This window comes from Pelophylax lessonae (genome assembly GCF_965119305.1).
Source record: "Pelophylax lessonae genome assembly, chromosome: 13".
NCBI classification, from domain to species: Eukaryota; Metazoa; Chordata; class Amphibia; order Anura; family Ranidae; genus Pelophylax; species Pelophylax lessonae.
Genome location: NC_138780.1, coordinates 1,044,316 through 1,064,616, shown reverse-complemented (window position 1 = coordinate 1,064,616; position 20,301 = coordinate 1,044,316). Strand labels below are relative to the sequence as shown.

General features: G+C 49.7%; 2 protein-coding genes across 2 annotated transcripts in view; one reads left to right on the top strand and one right to left on the bottom strand.

The window, feature by feature from the left end:
• HCN3 (hyperpolarization activated cyclic nucleotide gated potassium channel 3) overlaps positions 1 to 1,657 on the top strand; it is a 45,020-nt gene extending 43,363 nt beyond the window's left edge. The window contains exon 8 of the mRNA XM_082275722.1: positions 283 to 1,657. Within this exon, the coding sequence (XP_082131848.1) occupies positions 283 to 1,379 (1,097 nt within the window). The 3' untranslated portion in view covers positions 1,380 to 1,657. The remainder of the gene's footprint in view (positions 1 to 282) is intronic.
• Positions 1,658 to 10,388: 8,731 nt separating this feature from the next.
• On the bottom strand, positions 10,389 to 20,066 carry PKLR (pyruvate kinase L/R). The gene is made up of 11 exons (XM_082275184.1): positions 19,953 to 20,066; positions 19,695 to 19,874; positions 18,433 to 18,524; positions 18,230 to 18,361; positions 17,742 to 17,928; positions 16,303 to 16,573; positions 14,410 to 14,560; positions 14,081 to 14,233; positions 13,480 to 13,646; positions 12,171 to 12,352; positions 10,389 to 10,592 (listed from the first exon to the last, which is right to left on the bottom strand). Exons 1-11 carry the CDS (start codon positions 19,984 to 19,986, stop codon positions 10,486 to 10,488), a joined length of 1,656 nt encoding a protein of 551 aa, XP_082131310.1. The 5' UTR covers positions 19,987 to 20,066; the 3' UTR covers positions 10,389 to 10,485.
• Positions 20,067 to 20,301: the final 235 nt, after the last annotated feature.

Below are 20,301 nucleotides of genomic sequence, written 5' to 3'. Positions count from 1 at the left end.
TCTACCTTTAGCCCTTTTCTCCATCAGCCTCCATCTACCTTTAGCCCTTTTCTCCATCAGCCTCCATCTACCTTTAAGCCTTTTCTCCATCAGCCTCCATCTACCTTTAGCCCTTTTCTCCATCAGCCTCCATCTACATTTAGACCTTTTCTCCACCAGCCTCCATCTACCTTTAGGCCTTCTTAGTAAACATGTCTGTATCTTCTGTTAGCTGCCTTGTCCATTGCCCCCAGCCTCCCCTCAGACATCATGCTCCTCTCCTTGTCTCCATCTCCTCCCCAGGTAAGAAGAACTCCATCCTGCTCCGTAAACGCGCAGAGAACAGCTCAGGCTCAGTTAATAATGAGATCATTCAGCAAATTGTGAAACATGATCAAGACATGGCCCATAACATCCAGGATCTGCAGACACTGGGGACGATGCGGGATCCTGGACACAATAAGACTCTCATCTGGGAGCCCCTGGTTCACGCCCCTCTGCAGACTGCCGCAGCCACCACAAATGTTGCCATTGCTCTCACTCATCAGAACCTTCAAGCACATGTCTTCCTGCCCCCATCATCTTTACCTGAAACTGCGTATGCCAGCCGCCAGGCCAGAAGGTCTCAACCCAACATTGGATTTTATAGGCCCTCTTCTGTAAGTTCTCCATCTGGTGCCCAGTCCCATTTGCAAACTCCAATTGGCATATCCCCTTCTCCAAGTGGCCTCCAAAAACAGGGTGCCGGTGTTCCTCCCTCCCGGATTTGCCAGATACAGAGAGTGGAGCCTGCTTCCTTTGCAAAACCGCTTATGAATTCACAAGTGCAACTTTCTCGGTCACGTGGGACTTCAGCCTCCACCTCTGTTTTGCAACAAGCAGCGGGGCCTGTGAGCGCTCAGGCGGTGGCAGGACCTCTTTCTGGCAGGACTCTGCACTACAGTCTGTCCAGAGCTAGTGGTTCTCACATTTCTCTGCTCATGCAGCAAGCGGCCAGTTCCCCTCAACAGCTCGTCAAACACCGGAGCATACAAGGATTGCCCATTGGGAGACTGTCACAGGATGCCCGTCTCCTATCAGCCTCTCAGCCTTCACTGCCCAACAGAGTAGCCCAGCAGCAGCAGCAGGACACTGCAGCCTCTCCACAAGCTGCTGACTCTCCAGGATCCATTAGTAATAAATCCTCCCCTTCTGTGTCTGTAACGCTTGGTAAACCTCCAACTCACACAACGCAGGTGCCTACAGGGTCCCTCACTTTGTCTGCATCTCCAGTCAGCAGCTCGGTCACTCCACAGTCTCCTGTGTCTTCAGCTCGACCTCCAGGGCCATCTCGGAAGGGATCGGTGGTCTTCAGCCCCGAGGTGGATGTTGCTAAACCGAAGTTCCCCTCAAACATGTAACGAATGAATGGCCTGAGAAACTGACAACTCTTTACAGGGCCAAAATAAAATCCAAACGCTTTCTGATCCACGCAGAGCATTTGCAAGTGCAATCCAAGAACCAGCTGTATTCTAATGTGGTTGTTTCTACCAACACTGCCTTTCTCAAGTTCCATTGTGTCTCCCAGACATGACCTGTCCCAAGCAGAAGCTCAACAACTGGCCCATTATCCTTAGGTGCGGAGTGGGATCTTTCTTAAATGTAGACATGAGGTTGTCACTGTTCAGAGGGTAACCAAGCCTTATGCCTCGTACACACGCAACGATTGTTGGCCGTGAATTTTCGGCCACCATCCGATCGGCCGATTATCGGCTTGTTAGTATGATGTTTCCGACAACCGACTGCGACTTTTCGGCCGAACAAAATCTGGTGTGCCGGCTATAAAATTTTTGTTGGCCGTCAACACAACGGCCGATTTTCCGTCAGTCAGTACAGATTTCGGCAGACAAAAATCAGATGAGCAAGACTGGGCATGCTCAGAGAAGAAAAAAACACACGGAAAGTAAACCAGAACATGACATCACTTCTGAAGTTGGTTTTTGTTGGCCGAGAAAATTTGTGTGCAGTCTAGAGCACATTTCAACCAACACAACAACACTGGACAAAAGACGGCCGATCGGTCGGCCAACAATCCTTGCGTGTGTACGAGGCTTTACATATTGCGCATAGCTTTATACTCTAGAAGTAAATCTTTACATATGAGTTTCTGGACAATCATTTGACCAATGAGCAGGACATTCCAAATTCTCTTGCTTTGACCATATACTTGTGGCTTGTTACAGATAAGCAGATAGTAAGCTAAGACTTTGGACCACTTTTAAGAAGTATCTTATAGTGAGGTGTCTACTGGGTTCTGCATACACCCTCCAGTTGCTGTTCCTAATAGTGATAACTGAGGCTCAATGGTCCAACTGCAGTTAGGAGGTTTGCAACCTGGGATGACCAAGGAACAATGCAAGGTGGATGGAGTACATGTTGAGTAGACATAAGGCCCTCTGCCCACATTCCCTGTGCTTGACTTCTCTATCCTCTCGCTGACTCCAGTATTCCTAAATTTTTAGTTTCTCTGTGTTTTTCCCAAGTTCCTAAGTAATTCCATGGACCTCCTAGGCTCCCCACTTCTCCCCAGCCTCTTCCAGGTATTGTATTTTCTGTGTCCCTTCAAGAGTCACACATTTCATGAGGTCTCTTCTTGGGTCTCCAGGTGGCTAATATCTACTCTAGACTTTTTAGAGTCACACATTCCATGAGGTCTTTTCTTGGGTCTTCAGGTGTCTAATGCCTACCTTAGACTTTCTAGAGTCACACATTCCATGAGGTCTTTTCTTGGGTCTCCAGGTGGCTAATATCTACTCTAGACTTTTTAGAATCACACATTCCTTGAGGTCTTTTCTTGGGTCTTCAGGTGTCTAATGCCTACCTTAGACTTTCTAGAGTCACAAATTCCATGAGGTCTCTTCTTGGGTCTCCAGGTTTCTAATGTCCACCCTAGACTTTCTATTCTCTTAAGCCTCGTACACACGCAATGAATTTCCGCCGACTGGTCGTTCGTCTTTTGTCCAGAGTGGTGTCTGTTGGTTGGAATGTGCTCTAGACTGCACACGAATTTTGTCGTCCGACAGAATTATACTTCAGAAGTGATGTCATGTGTTGGATTCCTTTCTTTGTGTTCTTTCTTCTCTGAGCATGCCCAGTCTTGCTCATAAGATTTTTCCCTGTCGAAATCTGTACTGACTGCACGAAAATCGGACGTGTTTTGACGGTGGACAAAAATTTTATAGCCTGCACACCAGAATGTTTTCGGCCGAAAAGTCGGAGTCGGTTGTCGAGAGCACCATACTAACAAGCTGAAAATCGGCAGATCGGTCGTCGGACGAAAATTCCCGGCCGAATTTCGACTCGTGTGTACGAGGCTTAAGCTGCTTTCCTGGAATATCCACAGTACTACAGATTGTGCAGAAGGATTCCTTTTGAAAGCTAATCATGTTTTCGATCTCATGAACTCTGATATTTACATATTGTCCATTTCCCGGATCACCCCAGCTGGTAGCAGGTTCATACGCTGAATGTGCCATCTAAATGGATCGTGAATTGCCAATCTTATATTTTATATACAGCTAAAAAATTAACGCATTACCAAAAATTCACAAATTTTTCCATCCAATCCCTCCTTGTCCCCCAGAAACATCTTGGAACTCGACATTGTCCGATTTTGCTTTGCTAAGGTTCTGTCAAGTATATTTTGGTATTTCATGGCTGACAATTTGCCGATTTTTTCTGCATCTTTTTCTTCCCTAAATTCGGACTAAGCTATCCACCAATGCTCAATGTCGTAGACCTTTCCTAGTTCCTTACCAGTTTAAAAGCTATGCTACCTTTTTAAAACCTCTGTTCCAACCTCTGAGACCTCTCTATACCAAGATGTCTATCCTGAGGTGTGTGGCCTCCAGTCTTCGGCTCCACTTAATCTCGAGGTGTGTGGCCTCCCCCCTTCTGCTCCACTCAATAATGGGGTGTGTTGCCTCCCGCCTTCTGCTCCACACAATCCTGAGGTGTGTGGCCTCCCGCCTTCTGCTCTACTCAATCCCGAGGTGTGTGCCTCCCCACCTTCTGCTCTACTTAAGCCTGAGCTGTGTGGCCCCCCGGCTTCTGCTCTACTCAATCCTGAGGTGTGTGGCCTCCTGTCTTCTGCTCTACTCAATCCTGAGGTGTGTGGCCTCCCATCTTCTGCTCTACTCAATCCCAAGGTGTGTGGCCTCCTGCTTTCTGCTCTACTCAGTCCCAAGGTGTGTGCCTCTCCACCTTCTGCTCTACTTAAGCCTGAGGTGTGTGGCCCCCCGGCTTCTGCTCTACTCAATCCTGAGGTGTGCGGCCTCCCTGCTTCTGCTCTACTCAATCCCGAGGTGTGTGGCCCCCCGGCTTCTGCTCTACTCAATCCTGAGGTGTGTGGCCTCCCATCTTCTGCTCTACTCAGTCCTGAGGTATGCGGCCTCCCTGCTTCTGCTCTACTCAATCCCGAGGTGTGTGGCCCCCGCCTCCCGCTCTACTCAGTCCCGACGCGTGTGGCCTCCCACCATTTGCTTTACTAAATCCTGAGGTGTGTGGTCCCCCCGCTTTAATCTATCCTGAGGTGTGGGGCCTCCTGCCTTCTGCTCTACTCAATATCTGGTACCCAGTCCACAGTTCCGTTCTTCCATCCCTTCTATATTGTTCTTTTCTGCCCATGTTCCTCACTAAGAAAATTAATTTCTTCACTCTTGAAATTGTTGAAAACGGGCCCTGCCAAAACCAATCTCCTTCTTGCTCTTATATACATCAGTACTTGCTGGCTCTGAATAAGCCCATGCGTTTACCCTTGCAGGTCTCTCAGTGCCTGGAGTCTCCAGCTCTTAGAAAAAGGGAATTATTTCGTAATACATTTACATCGGAGTCTTTCTGAAGGGATGTGATGCTGTTGCCTCTCGGCTTAACACACTCCTAAGCTTATTCACCAACAAGACACCCCTCTAAGGAGAGGTGATGCCCTATACATGACAGACAAGGCCTCAGCCGCCCTTCTGAGCACACAGGCTGGGAACAAAAGGATACAATGAGGTAGAAAAGACCAACAATTTATCTGGCACCGGCGAACTATGAATAAACTTCACCACAAACTTGGCTATCTACTGGAAGATGGCCGTTCTGTGTGCTCCTCAATGTTCCTGTGACGTCCCTCAGATTCCGTATCTGCCTTTTCATACGTAGTTATGGACAGTTCCATTTATGAAGGTATTTCAGTACGGTTTATTAGGTCACACAATGTTGGCTCCATTCAATGAATTTAGTATCACATTGAACATATGTCATGTATTTACACTGACCGTAATCTTTTAGCACTTTATCTAAAATACATGAAGTCTCTCATGGCTGCTAAAAAAATGTGAAGTCTACCCTCGTTCACATAGACGTTCAGCACACATTATGTTGTGTCAGTGACAAAATCACGTCACCACTATGGGGTGTAAAAACTGTAGTCATCCTATCACTGTTGAGCGGTGGTGGTTAAGGAAATATTTTTTTTTATGAGTAAAAGTAGTCAAGAGTTGCAGAAGTAGAACAGGGCACTTTGCTATTCCATCTCCATGGACAATGGTGGAACTGTACCAGGAGAGGAGACATTTGGTGGATGACCCTACTGGGGGTAGAGATTCAGAACACATTATCATGGTGGTGGATAGATCTAGAGATGGTAAAATATGGAAGCCGGTTTCATCCTCCATGATCAAATAACAGTGACAGGGCTGGAACGTTGGGAAGATGGTCAAACTCCTTCATAAATTAGATGTAGCGTCTGTGATAGGACTGAGATATTAGCTAGATTCTGCATGGAGGCAGATGAAAAGTTCATCCTACACTATATGGTCAAAAGTATGTGGACCCCTCAAATGATGAAGTCCAGGTGACTCTAGTGAAGAGTCCTGGTAATCCTCCCCCATACAAAGATATTGTCCACAATTTCAACCTTGTGGTAACAGTTTGGCGAAGACCCTTTTCTGTTCCAGCATGACTGTGCCCCCCCCCCCCTCCGTGTACAAAGCCAGCTCCATAAAGACATGGTGTGACCAGGGTGGTGTGGAAGAATGCTAGTGTCCTGCACTTAGCGCTGACCTAAACGCTAAAACTCTACTGTTGGAAGATCTTTGGTATAGTGCAGTGATGGCCAACCTTGGCACCCCAGATGTTTTAGAACTACATTTTCCATGATGCTGAACTACACTGCAGAGTGCATGAGCATCATGGGAAATGTAGTTCCAAAACATCTGAGGTGCAAAGGTTCGCCATCACTGGTATAAGGTCTCACCCAACATCCGTACCTTCCCTTAACCCTATGTATGTATTCTCATCCCAAAAGTGTTCAGTGGATTTGATGCCATGGAGGAACTCAAGTGTCCTGCATACAGCCCTGACATCAACCCTACTGAACACATTTGGTATGAACAGAAATGCTAATTTTGAGCCAGGTCTGATGTGTGAGCCAGGTCTTCTTATTCAGCATCAGTGCCGGACCTCCCCAATTAGCACACATTCCCACAGACCCATTCCAAAAGCTTGTGGAAAGTCTTTGCAGAAAAGTGTAGGGTGGTATAGCCACAAAGAAAGCAACTTCCACTATGGTGGGGGGGGGGGGGGGGGGGCGGTACTCCATATGAATGGCCATGGTAAGGGAGCAGTCAACCTTATAAAGACATGGTGTGACTAGTTTGGTGTGGAGTAACTCGAGTGTCCTGTACGGAGCCCTGATCCTTTCCCTACTGATCACCTTTGGGATGAATGTTGACTGCAATGCAGGTCTTTATTTGGTGCCCAACATGCAAGCCAGGTCTTCTTATCCAACATCCATTTGTCCTGACAAATGGACACAAAGTCCAACAGCCACCCTCCAAAATCTTGTGGAAAGTTCTCAGAAGAGTGAAGGATGGTATAGCCACAAAAAGTGGCAACTCAATGTTAATGGCTAGGGTCAGAGGAGGGCAACTCCATAAAGACATGGTTTGATTAGTTTGGTGTGGAGGAACCTGAGTGTCCTGCGCAGAGCCCTGACCTCAACCTTACTTTTGGAAGACCTTTGATATAAGGTCTTCCCATCCAACATCAGTACCTGCCTTTAACCCTAAGGAACACTTTTGGGAATAAGGTCTTCTCATCACAAAGAGGTTCAGTAGGTTTGAGGTCATGAATGAACATGAGTGTCCTCTACAGAGCCCTGACCTCAACCTTACTGAATACCTTTGGGATGAATTGGAACAAGCCAGGTCTTCTCAGCCAACATCTCCATAAAGACATGGATAACCAGTTTGGTGTGAAGGAACTTGAGTGTCCTGCACAGAGCCTCGACCTCATCCTGGGATGAATGGTGAGCCAGGTCTACTTTTGTGGTGCCCAATGTGGGACCTGATCCACAAGTCAGGTCTATTATGGTTTCCGAAAATGAGGCCTGGTGTGTGAACCAGGTCTTCTCATTGAACATTACTACCTGACTTCACAAATTCTCACAGACAAAATATCTTGTAGAAAGCCTTCCCAGAAGAGTGCGAACTGTGATATCCTCAAAGGGGAAGAAGGGAGTCCACATTACTGGGCATGGTTTTGGAATGATATGTCCCAACTAGATGTAATGGCGAGGGGTACACAGGTTTTTGGCCATATAGTTTATTCTGGGGCAAATCTGAGATCATGAGTGGTGTCCTGTTTGTAGGCCAATGTAGATAACCTTGGGTAGCTGGCTTATTTCTCCATGGATGTTATTATCAATGGATACTATGAGGCCAGAGAACTGTAAATGGATGTAAACCCATCCCGATGTTAAGGTAGATCCCAGAGGACACGTCGTAGACCTTGGAGGACGCGTAGTAGGTTTTCCATGTATCAGATCATGGATGTAAACCCATCCCGATGTTAGGGTAGATCCCAGAGGACACGTCGTAGACCTTGGAGGACGCGTAGTAGGTTTTCCATGTATCTCATCATCATGTAGTTGCAGCGAGAGGCTCAAATGTTTGTCACCCCATTACATGACATATAGTATGTGAAGTATATGAATGTAGAGGATGAGGAATCCTCTCATGTCAGACACAGGTGGGACAAAGATGGACTCTCCATGGACGTAGCTGGGACAAGCTCATCTCAGCCATAGAATCTGGCTGTAACATTGTTGGGGAGTTGACTGATCTACATGACGATCGTCTCAATGGAACATCAGACTTTTTTTATTTTATGTTGTACATATAAAGCCTGTTTGGAAATAAGTTCTGTAAATAAATCCGTAAAACCATCAAAGAGTCTTTTCTTCTTGTTTCTCTCCCCCCCTCCCCAGATCCCAAAACCTTTCCTCTTCATAACCGTGAAAATCAACCTTCCAGGGTTCTGTAGTTACTGGGATTGGCCATACCAGGGCACTTCCTCAATGAATGGCCGGGTTTACCATTACGGTAATCACTTATAGGTGCTCCACCCACAGCTTACCGGTAACCGTGCCGCACTCTCTGCAGGTATTCCACAAGAATAAAGCTCCTCATGCAGTAAATAGGAGGACAGTTCTGGGGATGGAACATTCTAAGCAGAGGGATCTCTGAATCTGAGCTCAAATACTTCAAGGAAAGGCCAAGCTAAAGGAGCAGAGGAGGGTGTGGTAAATCCTGACCGGACTCCGAGACTTTTGCAGCAATTGCAGATTAAAACCACAAAAAGGATATTTCTACAATAGAATGATACAAGAAGAGATTCCGCCTCCCGTGGTTTCCTGGAACGTGAGGGACACTGAGGGCAGAGCCGGAGGTGAAAGTACTGAGCGTAATCCTCTGCGTGCTGCAAATCAGGTCAGACATGGTTTAATACAAAACATGGACAGCTGGATGGGGCCGGTCACCTTCTGGTCAGCGTGAGGTCATCAACGTTCCCTAGGAAGAGCCACCCATCCAATATTAGGGGGCACAGATCTACCCCCCCACCCCCAATCTCCCTTCGGAGAAAAAAATTTACCAATGTATAGGAGACGGGTCCATATCACCAGAGAGAAGGGAGTCCGGGTGAGTAGACCAGACAAGTGAAGTGTCCCACAGACTATGGAGACACCAGTGTGATGGAGGAGCACCGGATGACACTGGGGATCTCTGGGAGACATGGGGGATGCACTGGGGGTCATTGGCTGAAACAGGAAGCTCTGGAGAGTACTGGGTGGTCACAGGTGCACCGGAAGTTCTGAAATGCATTGGGAGCCACTGGGAACACAAGAACCCATGGGCAGCCCTGGAGTGCACTAGAAGGGGGGGGGGGGCACACGGACCACCCTGGAGTGCACTGGGGGGGGCTCACACGGGCAGCCCTGGAGTGCACTGGGGGGGGGCCCACACGGGCAGCCCTGGAGTGCACTGGGGGGGGGGGGCCACACGGGCAGCCCTGGAGTGCACTGGGGGGGGGGGCCACACGGGCAGCCCTGGAGTGCACTGGGGGGGGGGGCCACACGGGCAGCCCTGGAGTGCACTGGGGGGGGGGGCCCACACGGGCAGCCCTGGAGTGCACTAGGGGGGGGCCCACACGGGCAGCCCTGGAGTGCACTAGGGGGGGGCCCACACGGGCAGCCCTGGAGTGCACTAGGGGGGGGCCCACACGGGCAGCCCTGGAGTGCACTAGGGGGGGGGGGCACCACTTCAGCCAACTAGAACATTCTCTGCTTAGAATATAAACAGGCATCCATCCAGTCACTCTGTCAGTCTCTGCACAACACCACTCAGACTGGGAGAGGGGGAGTGGCATCACTGCAGGAGGCAGATCGCTAACAGGAGGAGAGCACAGTGACAGGTGAGCTGCTCCTGTGTTACCAAGTGCTGCAACTCTGACAAATGAAGCTTCCTGATTGGAGGAGAGAGCAAAGATAACCTAATCTGTAAGTCTCTGCTCATTCGCCATCCAATCCCAACCCTCAGCAAGCTGTGCAGCTTTTACTGCAGTGAGGACCTGACTGTGCTATAAGGCAGGGGTGCCTGCATCACAGAGCTGGCTGAACGGAATCACTCGTCTATTTCAGATGCTGGGGGGCTCCGATTACACTCCCCCCCCAATCTCCAGTGCAGGGGTGCCATGTTCACAGCTGTCCCTCCCTGAACATAAATGGATTAGCGGGGGTCAGGAATGAGGCGGCCGGACGCACAATTTCCTGTCATTAGCCCCCCCGGATGGGATTAACCCGAACGCCCATCTCAGGCTTATCGCCCCCTAAAGAGCACTGCGGACAGATGGCGAGTAAACCCATTTTCCTGTACGCTCGCTGCCGCCCCCTCTGTGTGGCGGGAAGTACAGGCGGCTTATTGGCCAATAATCTGTTACGGGATAATTCCCGTCTCTAAATCCTCAATCATCAAACCTTCTCCGTCCAGCCGCGGCCGGGGGGGAGGGGGGGGGACAACGTCACCAAACAAGGAAGAGACAACCAATAAAGCTGTGGAAAGATTTATTGACAAGGTCACCCTGGAAACATACATGTGGAGTGCTAGCTCTGTGGGTCAGCCGCGTCTGCCAGCGACAATCGCTCTACGACACTCTGATAACCTGCATGATGTTGGTGAAGCCGGATCCGGGTCTCCAGCCCGTCAGGATGATGGCGATGTCATCCTTGTGGAGGAAACCGCGAACTTTCCCTGTCCGATAGAAAATGTGTGTTATTTATTATCCCGAATATTCATTACCAAATCTATACACAGCCTATTCACATTATATTTATTATTATTTATATCACCATTATCAAATATATACACCTATATTTATTATTATTCACATTATATTTATTATTTATATATTTATTATTATTAATATTTATTATTTATATTACTAATATCACCATTATTATCCCCAATATTAATTACCAAATATATATATATACACAGCCTATTCACATTATATTTATTATTTATATTTATATAATTATTTATATTATATTTATTATTTATATATTTATTATTATTTATATTATATTTATTATTTATATTTATTATTTATATATTTATTATTATTTATATTATATTTATTATTACTAATATCACCATTATTATCCCGAATATTCATTACCAAATATATACACAGTCTATTCACATTATATTTATTACTAATATCACTAATCATTTTTATATTATTTTTATTATTGCTATTATTACTAATATCACTATTATTGCTATAATTCTTGCTATAACTACTGCTAATATTACAATATTAATAGGATTACTACTATTATATTATTGCTATTCCTAATAACACTATTTTTAGTACTACTAATAATTGTAAATAGCAATATGATTATTAGCACCAATAATAAAAATAGCAATATAAAAGATTTGTATTTACAAAATTATATAAATTATTGCCATTACGACTAATAAACTTTTTATTACTATTACTAATATCACTCATTTATTTTATTATGAATATTACTACTAATGTATAATAATATAGTAACAACACCACAAATATTTATATTGATATTAATAAGAATATTCATAATACAAATCAATAGTGAGAATGGTAAACAATATTAAATAGTAATATAAATGTTATTGATAGCAATAATTATCGCACTAATAGCATTATAAATACTAATATTTCGATTTTATTATTGCTTTCATTTATATTGCTATTATTAGTGATAATATTAATAAAAAGGAATAGTGATATTAGTAATAGCAAATAATAAATCATAGTAAATATTATAATTATTGCTATTTTAATACTAACAGTAATAATAATAATAAATAACAGCAATAATAAATACTACTACTAATAATAATACTAATAATAATAATAATAATAATAATAATAATAATAATAATAATAATAATAATAATAATAAACAGGGTCTTCCATACACATACAAATCCCCCTCCTCAATACACAACCCCCCCCCCCCCCTATAAAATCAGGATATTTAATACAGACTGAGCACCCCTGTAGACATCCAGAACCCCCATACACACCTAGTGCCCCCCCCCCAATAAACACAGGGTCTTTCATACACAAAGAACCCTCCCCCCCCCCCCCCGTACATAGCACCCCCAGTAAACTGTAAGCCTTCTATACACACAGAGCACCCCAGTACACATGCAGGACCCCCCCTTCCCCCATACACACCCCTTCTCTAGCTGCTCCCCCATATCCCCTAGGAAGGTGTCGGGAACCCTTCCCCACATTAGAATTCTATAACCCTCCAATCTCTGCATCCGTCTTACCAACTTCAATGCCGAATTGCACCCTCCGGTCCACGTCGTCGGCCCAGACCTCCAGCTGGGACTCCCGGTATATGACTGGGAACACTCCGCGGTTCAGGTGAGCCTGGCGAGCCACCTGTTCATTCCGGGTCACTGCGATGATGGGAGCGCGCGGGCGATAACGGGACAGAAGCTGAGCACTCCTGGGAGGAGAAGATAATCCAAATATCAATAGAACAGAATGATGGATCAGCTGGAGAAATAACACGGAATCCACTGAGGGGGGGTCCCGGGACCCTTCATGACGAAGGAAATGACTGTTTGCACCTTCAACCTCAGTCACGTATCTGCAGCTCTCTATAGAATGCCGAGACCCCAGCATCCCTTCTGCCATAGGACCCGGGGGGGGAGGGGGGGCGTGTCATCTGTATGGTGATCGGGGGCCTGTAAGGTCTCAGGAATCTCTGGAGTCCCTCTTCTATCTGTGGGGCCCAGGACCAGTACTGAAGAAATATGGCACAGTCTGGGCACACCTAACCGATGGGACTTGCAGGGTAGAAAGTAGGGTAGATGGAACGGTTGGCATGGTGGAAGGCAGAATGGATGGGTGGGTGACTGGTTGGCATGGTGGAAGGCAGAATGGACGGGTGGGTGACTGGTTGGCATGGTGGAAGGCAGAATGGACGGGTGGGTGACTGGTTGGCATGGTGGAAGGCAGAATGGACGGGTGGGTGAACGGTTGGCATGGTGGAAGGCAGAATGGACAGGTGGGTGAACGGTTGGCATGGTGGAAGGCAGAATGGACGGGTGGGTGACTGGTTGGCATGGTGGAAGGCAGAATGGACGGGTGGGTGACTGGTTGGCATGGTGGAAGGCAGAATGGACAGGTGGGTGAACGGTTGGCATGGTGGAAGGCAGAATGGATGGGTGGGTGAACGGTTGGCACGGTGGAAGGCAGAATGGACAGGTGGGTGAACGGTTGGCATGGTGGAAGGCAGGGTGAATGTTCTCATTATTTCATTCTGGGAAGACACTTTATGGCTATCAGCTTAGAAAAAGGGGCCCGTGCCCCCCCCCCCTCCCGATATCTCCTTAGGGCCACATACAATACCATAAGACAAAGGCTGAAGACTTCTTAGGGGAGAGGTCATGCTGTAGGACAGTCTGGGGGACCGGCTAGAGAGGACGGCTATAATAAGCTCCTTTACAAACCATTGCTTCCTCTGCTGACTGCTGGGGCCCAAGGGCCACACCGCTGGCCCTTTGGCTTCAAGGACCAAACAACCCTCCCCCCCCCCCCATCAGAGGCGTGTCCTGGAGAAGTCCATACCTGCCGGAGATGGTGAGGACGATGATGGCTGCAGCGCAGCATTTGAAGGAGGCCTCCACAGCTCCAATGGCGGTGACCTCTGTGGGGTCCTGAGTCAGAGGGGTCAACCTGCGCAGCTCCTCAAACAACTGATGGTTGTAGATGGCGGATTCGGCCTCCCGAGCGATCTGATAGGAGAGAGATTACATGAGCAACCCAACCCCAAGACTGATCAATCGATGGAGCGGAGAGGGGGCAGATTTCGGGTATAGGAAGGTGGGGCACACTCCCCCCCCATCGTCACATTGATAAGGACAGATTTGATGCGTCTGGGGTTCCCCTTTAAGATCTGGTCATTGTGCTCCTCCCACCGTCTCAGCTTCTGGAAGTTGGATAATGAAAGCAAGCAGCAGATTGGCTGCCTCGGACACATGGATTGATGTGGATTATAGTCCAGGTTAATGACCCTAGGATATTCTGTAACAAATATGATCTCCTCCCCCTTCCCTGCCCACCTCTGTATGAGGACCACGCCCCCACAACACAGAAAACTGGAGTTTATTCCCTTGCCCCTCTCCCTCATTAACATGCCAATGTGATGTGGCTCGGAGTTCTCACTTACCGCATGCTGCATTTGAACCGCCTCCACCGGATACAGACCCTTGGCCGTCTCCCCTGACAACATGATGCAGTCGGCTCCATCCAGCACGGCATTGGCCACGTCGCTGCTCTCGGCTCGGGTGGGGCGTGGCTTCTTGATCATACTTTCCAACATCTACAGGAGACAGAGATATGGATCAGATCATGGAGATCGGCAAACAAGCCCCGATCCAGGGTAACCAGGGGGCAGAAGAGACCTTCAACCTCCTAACCTGGGGGTCACCATGGCTCTGATTTTGGCTTTCTGGAAATGCTTTTCATTAGGGCAGGAATGGGGGGGAGGGGTCTTACCTGTGTAGCACAAATGACTGGTTTTCCAGCCCGGTTACACCGTCCAATCATCATCTTCTGTGCCAGAAACACCTTCTCTGCCGGGATTTCAATGCCAAGATCTCCGCGGGCGACCATAATCCCATCGCTGGCCTCAAGAATCTCATCAAACCTTATGCAGAAAAAGGTCACCATGAACACAGCAGGGGGGAGACAAACCCGGGGGGGACCCTTTATATAGAGGGGAGAGGAGGAGACAAACCAGGGGGGGCCTTTATATACAGAGCATCCGGAAAGTTCTCACAGCTCTTCACTTCCTCCACATTTTATATTACAGCCAACATGGATTCCATTCATTATTTTCCTCAAAATTCTACAAACCCCTCCCCCATAATGACAACGCGAGAGAAGTTTGTTTGAAATCTTTGCAAATTTATTAAAAATAAGAAAGGAAAAAATCCCATGTACATCCTTGAGATGTTTCTACAACTTGATTGGAGTCCACCGGTGGTAAATTCAGATGATTGGACATGATTTGGGAAGGCACACACCTGTCTATATAAGGTCCCACAGGTAACAGTGCATGTCAGAGCACAAACCAAGCCATGAAGTCCAAGGAATTGTCTGTAGACCTCGGAGACAGGATTGTATGGAGGCACAGATCGGGGGAAGGGTACAGAAACATTTCTGCAGCATTGAAGGTCCCAATGAGCACAGTGGCCTCCATCATCTGTAAATGGAAGAAGTTTGGAACCACCAGGACTCTTCCTAGAGTGGCCGCCCGGCCAAACTGAGCGATCGGGGGAGGGGGGGCCTTAGTCAGGGAGGTGACCAAGAACCCGATGGTCACTCTGACAGAGCTCCAGCGTTTCTCTGTGGAGAGAGGAGAACCTTCCAGAAGAACAACCATCTCTGCAGCACTCCACCAATCAGGCCTGTATGGGTGTGGCCAGACGGAAGCCACTCCTCAGTAAAAGTCACATGACAGCCCGCCTGGAGTTTACTAAAAGGCACCTGAAGGACTCTCAGACCATGAGAAACAAAATTCTCTGCTCTGATGAAACAAAGATTGAACTCTTTGGCCTGAATGGCAAGCGTCATGTCTGGAGGAAACCAGGCACCGCTCATCACCTGGCCAATACCATCCCTACTGTGAAGCATGGTGGTGGCAGCATCATGGTGTGGGGAGGAACTGGGAGACTAGTCAGGATGGAGGGAAAGATGAATGCAGCAATGTACAGAGACATCCTTGATGAAAACCTTCTCCAGATCGCTCTGCACCTCAGACTGGGGCGAAGGTTCATCTTCCAACAGGACAACGACCCTAAGCACACAGCCAAGATAACAAAGGAGCGGCTACGGGACAACTCTGTGAATGTCCTTGAGTGGCCCAGCCGGAGCCCAGACTTGAACCCGATTGGACATCTCTGGAGAGATCTGAAAATGGCTGTGCACCGACCCTTCCCCATCCAACCTGATGGAGCTTGAGAGGTCCTGCAAAGAAGAATGGGAGAAACTTCCCAAAAATAGGAGTGCCAAGCTTGTAGCATCATACTCAGAAATACTGGAGGCTGGAATTGGTGCCAAAGGAGCTTCGCCAAAGGGGGTGAATACTTATGTACATGGCAAAGGGGGTGAATACTTATGTACATGGCAAAGGGGGTGAATACTTATGTTCATGGGATTTTTAATACATTTGCAAAGATTTCGAACAATCTTCTCTCACGTTGTCATTATGGGGGAGGGGTTTGTAGAATTTGGAGGAAAATAATGAATGGAATCCATGTTGGCTGTAACATAAAATGTGGAAGAAGTGAAGCGCTGTGAGAACTTTCCGGATACTCTGCAGACAGAATTGGAGGAGACAAACCAGGAGGACCCTCTAGGGGTGCCGGTGTTCCACAACCATCTCACCTCTTGACCCCCTCGTGATTCTCTATCTTGCTGATGATTCGGATGTTTTTCCCCTTCTCGCCCAGCACCTGGCGGATGGCGTGGACGTCCTGTGCCTTCCGGATGAATGAAGCGAATATCATATCCACTCCCTGCTCAATCCCGAACTGGAGGTCCAGCCGATCCCGCTCAGACAGTGCCGGGAGGTCCACCTCTGCCCCTGGCAGATTCACCCCCTTCTTGCTGCACAGGTTGCCCCCATTCTCCACCTCCGCCAGACAAAAGTCCGAACCTTTAAAGAAAGAAAAAAATATATAACCTCCTGAGTCCTGCCCCATGATCCGAACATTGGGGGTCACCCCCCCCCCCCAAGAAGTCACCCCCTGCCCCATGATACGAACATTGGGGGTCACCCCCCCCCCAAGAAGTCACCCCCTGCCCCATGATACGAACATTGGGGGTCACCCCCCCCCCAAGAAGTCACCCCTGCCCCAGGATCAGAACATTGGGGGTCACCCACCCCCCCCAAGAAGTCACCCCCCCTGCTCCATGATCAGAACATTGGGGGTCACCCCCCCCAAGAAGTCCCCCCTGCCCCATGATCAGAACATTGGGGTCACCCCCTCAAGAAGTCACCCCTGCCCCATGATACGAACATTGGGGGTCACCCCCCCCCCAAGAAGTCACCCCCTGCCCCATGATACGAACATTGGGGGTCACCCCCCCCCCCAAGAAGTCACCCCTGCCCCATGATCAGAACATTGGGGGTCACCCACCCCCCCAAGAAGTCACCCCCCCTGCTCCATGATCAGAACATTGGGGGTCACCCCCCCCCCAAGAAGTCACCCCCTGCCCCATGATACGAACATTGGGGGTCACCCCCCCCAAGAAGTCACCCCTGCCCCATGATCAGAACATTGGGGGTCACCCACCCCCCCAAGAAGTCACCCCCCCTGCTCCATGATCAGAACATTGGGGGTCACCCCCCCCCCCAAGAAGTCACCCCTGCCCCATGATCAGAACATTGGGGGTCACCCCCCCCCCCCCCAAGAAGTCACCCCCCTGCTCCATGATCAGAACATTGGGGGTCACCCCCCTCCCCAAGAAGTCCCCCCTGCCCCATGATCAGAACATTGGGGTCACCCCCTCAAGAAGTCACCCCTCTCTGCCCCATGATCCGAGCATTGGGGGTCACCCCCCCTCAAGAAGTCACCCCCTGCCCCATGATCTGAACATTGGGGTCACCCCCCTCCCGCCCCATGATCAGAAAATTGCAAAATCGGTGGGAAGTCATTTTGGATTCAGCAGAATCTCCGGCCAATAAGACGTTATTCTGATGGGCACGAGACGTTCAGATACAAAAAATACCACCAATAAACCCCAAAAATGTACCCCCCCCCCCATCTCTGAGAACTCATTTACTCCCCCCCCCCCCCTTCGATCTCTGAGAACCCGCTTACCGATCTCTCTGACCAGCAGTGAGATGAGTCCGTCGTCCACAAAGATCCGTCCTCCAACCTTCACCACCTTGAAGATGTTCTTGTAGTCCAACCAGAGGGTCTTCTCATCACACTTCTCCTTGAAGGCGTCATCAGTCACCACTTTAATGAGGGAACCTTTCACCAGCTCCACCTCAGCATTTTCCCCCTGCAAGGAGACAAGAGGTCCAGAAATGACCCCAATGGCATCTGACACACCAAAACCATTTCACACCGATTGTGTGTGATCATGTGACCAGCTACCGTCATCCCCTGGCAGCTAGAATGAGTAGAGCCTCCAGTATCCAATCAGAAACCGGAGAAACATCTTGCTCAGAGAGGGCTGGAGAAATCGGGAGACCCATGAGGGACCAGGTCCCTCCCACATTTGGGGAGACCCATGAGGGACCAGGTCCCTCCCCCAGTTGGGGAGACCCTTCCTTTCCCATGAGTCAGTCCATCCTACTCACGGTTTTGATGACCCCGGTTCGGATCTCCGGCCCCTTTGTGTCCAGAGCGATGGCCACCGGTCTGTAGAACTTGGGGTTTGTGGAAAAACTTTCTGTGGCTTCTCGGACATTTTTGATGGATCCTGCATGATACTGGGAGATGGAGAATGGTTAGTGGAGGAGCCGCCACGACTTTCTCTGGTAACATCGCCTCATATGCTCACCTCGTGTGTCCCATGAGAGAAGTTCAGCCGGGCGATGTTCAGTCCAGCCTTTATCATCTCCTTTAACATCTCCACTGAGCGGGACGCTGGGCCTGGGACACAATGAGGACATGCAATGAGGCCTACGAGCACTATTATGGCTGCCCCATGGAGGTGGTTGGGTCTTCCCTTTCTATCCCAGCTAGTTCGGGAAGGGGTTTGTTCCCCCCCCCCCCTCTACAAATCGCTCTTCCAAGAGGTGGGTGGGGCTCTCCCATTTATCCTGGCTGCCCCAAGAATGTGGTTGGGTCCCATTCCTTCATCTTGGCTCATCCAGTGAGGTTTTGGTTCTCCCCCCCCCCCTCCATCCTGGCTGCCCCCAGAAGGGGTTTGGGTTCCCCCCCCTCCATCTTGGGACTCCCTAGGAGGTGTTGGGTCCCCCCCCCCGATATCCTGGGTGTTCCTCTCTATCCTGGATCTCCCCAGGTGGTGTTGGGTCTCCCCCATTACGTCTCCTCTAGGGAGGGGCCCCTTGGGGTGGTTACCGATGGTGCAGATGATGCTGGTGTTGCGGGCAGTCAGGGGGTTCAGAGTCGATGTCCAGCCGGCACAGGTGCTCCAGGAAGGTGTTGAGTCCCCCTCCTCTATCCTGGGTCTCCCTGGGAGGTGTTGGGTCCCCCCCCCTCTATCCTGGGTCTCCCCGGGAGGTGTTGGGTCCCCCTCCTCTATCCTGGGTCTCCCTGGGCGGTGTTGGGTTCTCCCCCCCCCCTCTATCCTGGGTCTCCCTGGGAGGTGTTGGGTTCTCCTCCCCCCCCCTCTATCCTGGGTCTCCCCCATTACGTCTCCTCTAGGGGTGGTTACCGATGGTGCAGATGATGCTGGTGTTGCGGGCGGTCAGGGGTTCGGAGTCGATGTTCAGCAGACAGAGGTGCTCCAGGAAGGCGTTGGGTCCCCCTGGGTGGTGTTGGGTTCTCCCCATCCCCTCTATCCTGGGTCTCCTCTCCCTCTCTATCCTGGGTCTCCCCCCATTACGTCTCCTCTAGGGAGGGGCCCCTTAGGGTGGTTACCGATGGTGCAGATGATGCTGGTGTTGCGGGCAGTCAGGGGTTCGGAGTCGATGTCCAGCAGGCACAGGTGCTCCAAGAAGGTGTTGGGTCTCCCTCTATCCAGGGTCTCCCCCCCGGGAGGTGTTGGCCCCCCCCCCCCCTCTATCCTGGGTCTCCTCCCCTCCCCCCACCTCCTATCCTGGGTCTCCCCCATTACGTCTCGGTTGGGGTGGTTACCGATGGTGCAGATGATGCTGGTGTTGCGGGCGGTCAGGGGTTCGGAGTCGATGTCCAGCAGACACAGGTGCTCCAGGAAGGTGTCCGCCATGGAGGCGCTGAGTTGCTGCTTCTGGAAGAAGGCGGTGCCGAGATCCTGGGTCAGCTGCGCCATGTTCTCAGAGAGACGTCTGCGGCCCGCTGCTCCCCCGAGACAGACAGAGAGATGAGGGACAGAAGACGGACATGTCAGACACACAGTCCCGGGACAGGACCTACCTGCCACACCATCCATTGAGGAGACTCTCTCCATCCCCCACAGTCCTCTGACCACACAGCCGCTCTCTGGACGCACACAGATACAATGCGGTCAGTCTGGACACCACAGCGCACAGGGGGGGGGGGGGGGGGGGGGGCTGGGTTAAATAGTGACAACTCCTAGTGGAAAATGACCAGTCAGCAGAAGGGGGGGGGGGGGGGGGGTTGGTTGGGTAATGGGGCATAAAGGGTCAGATCAGCCGCTCATCACATGTGAAGGGAGAGGAGCGCCACCATGCTGGCAGAGAGAGAAATACTGAGCATGGCCAGGTGTACCACACGGGGGGGGGGGGTTGTGATTAAGGTAGGA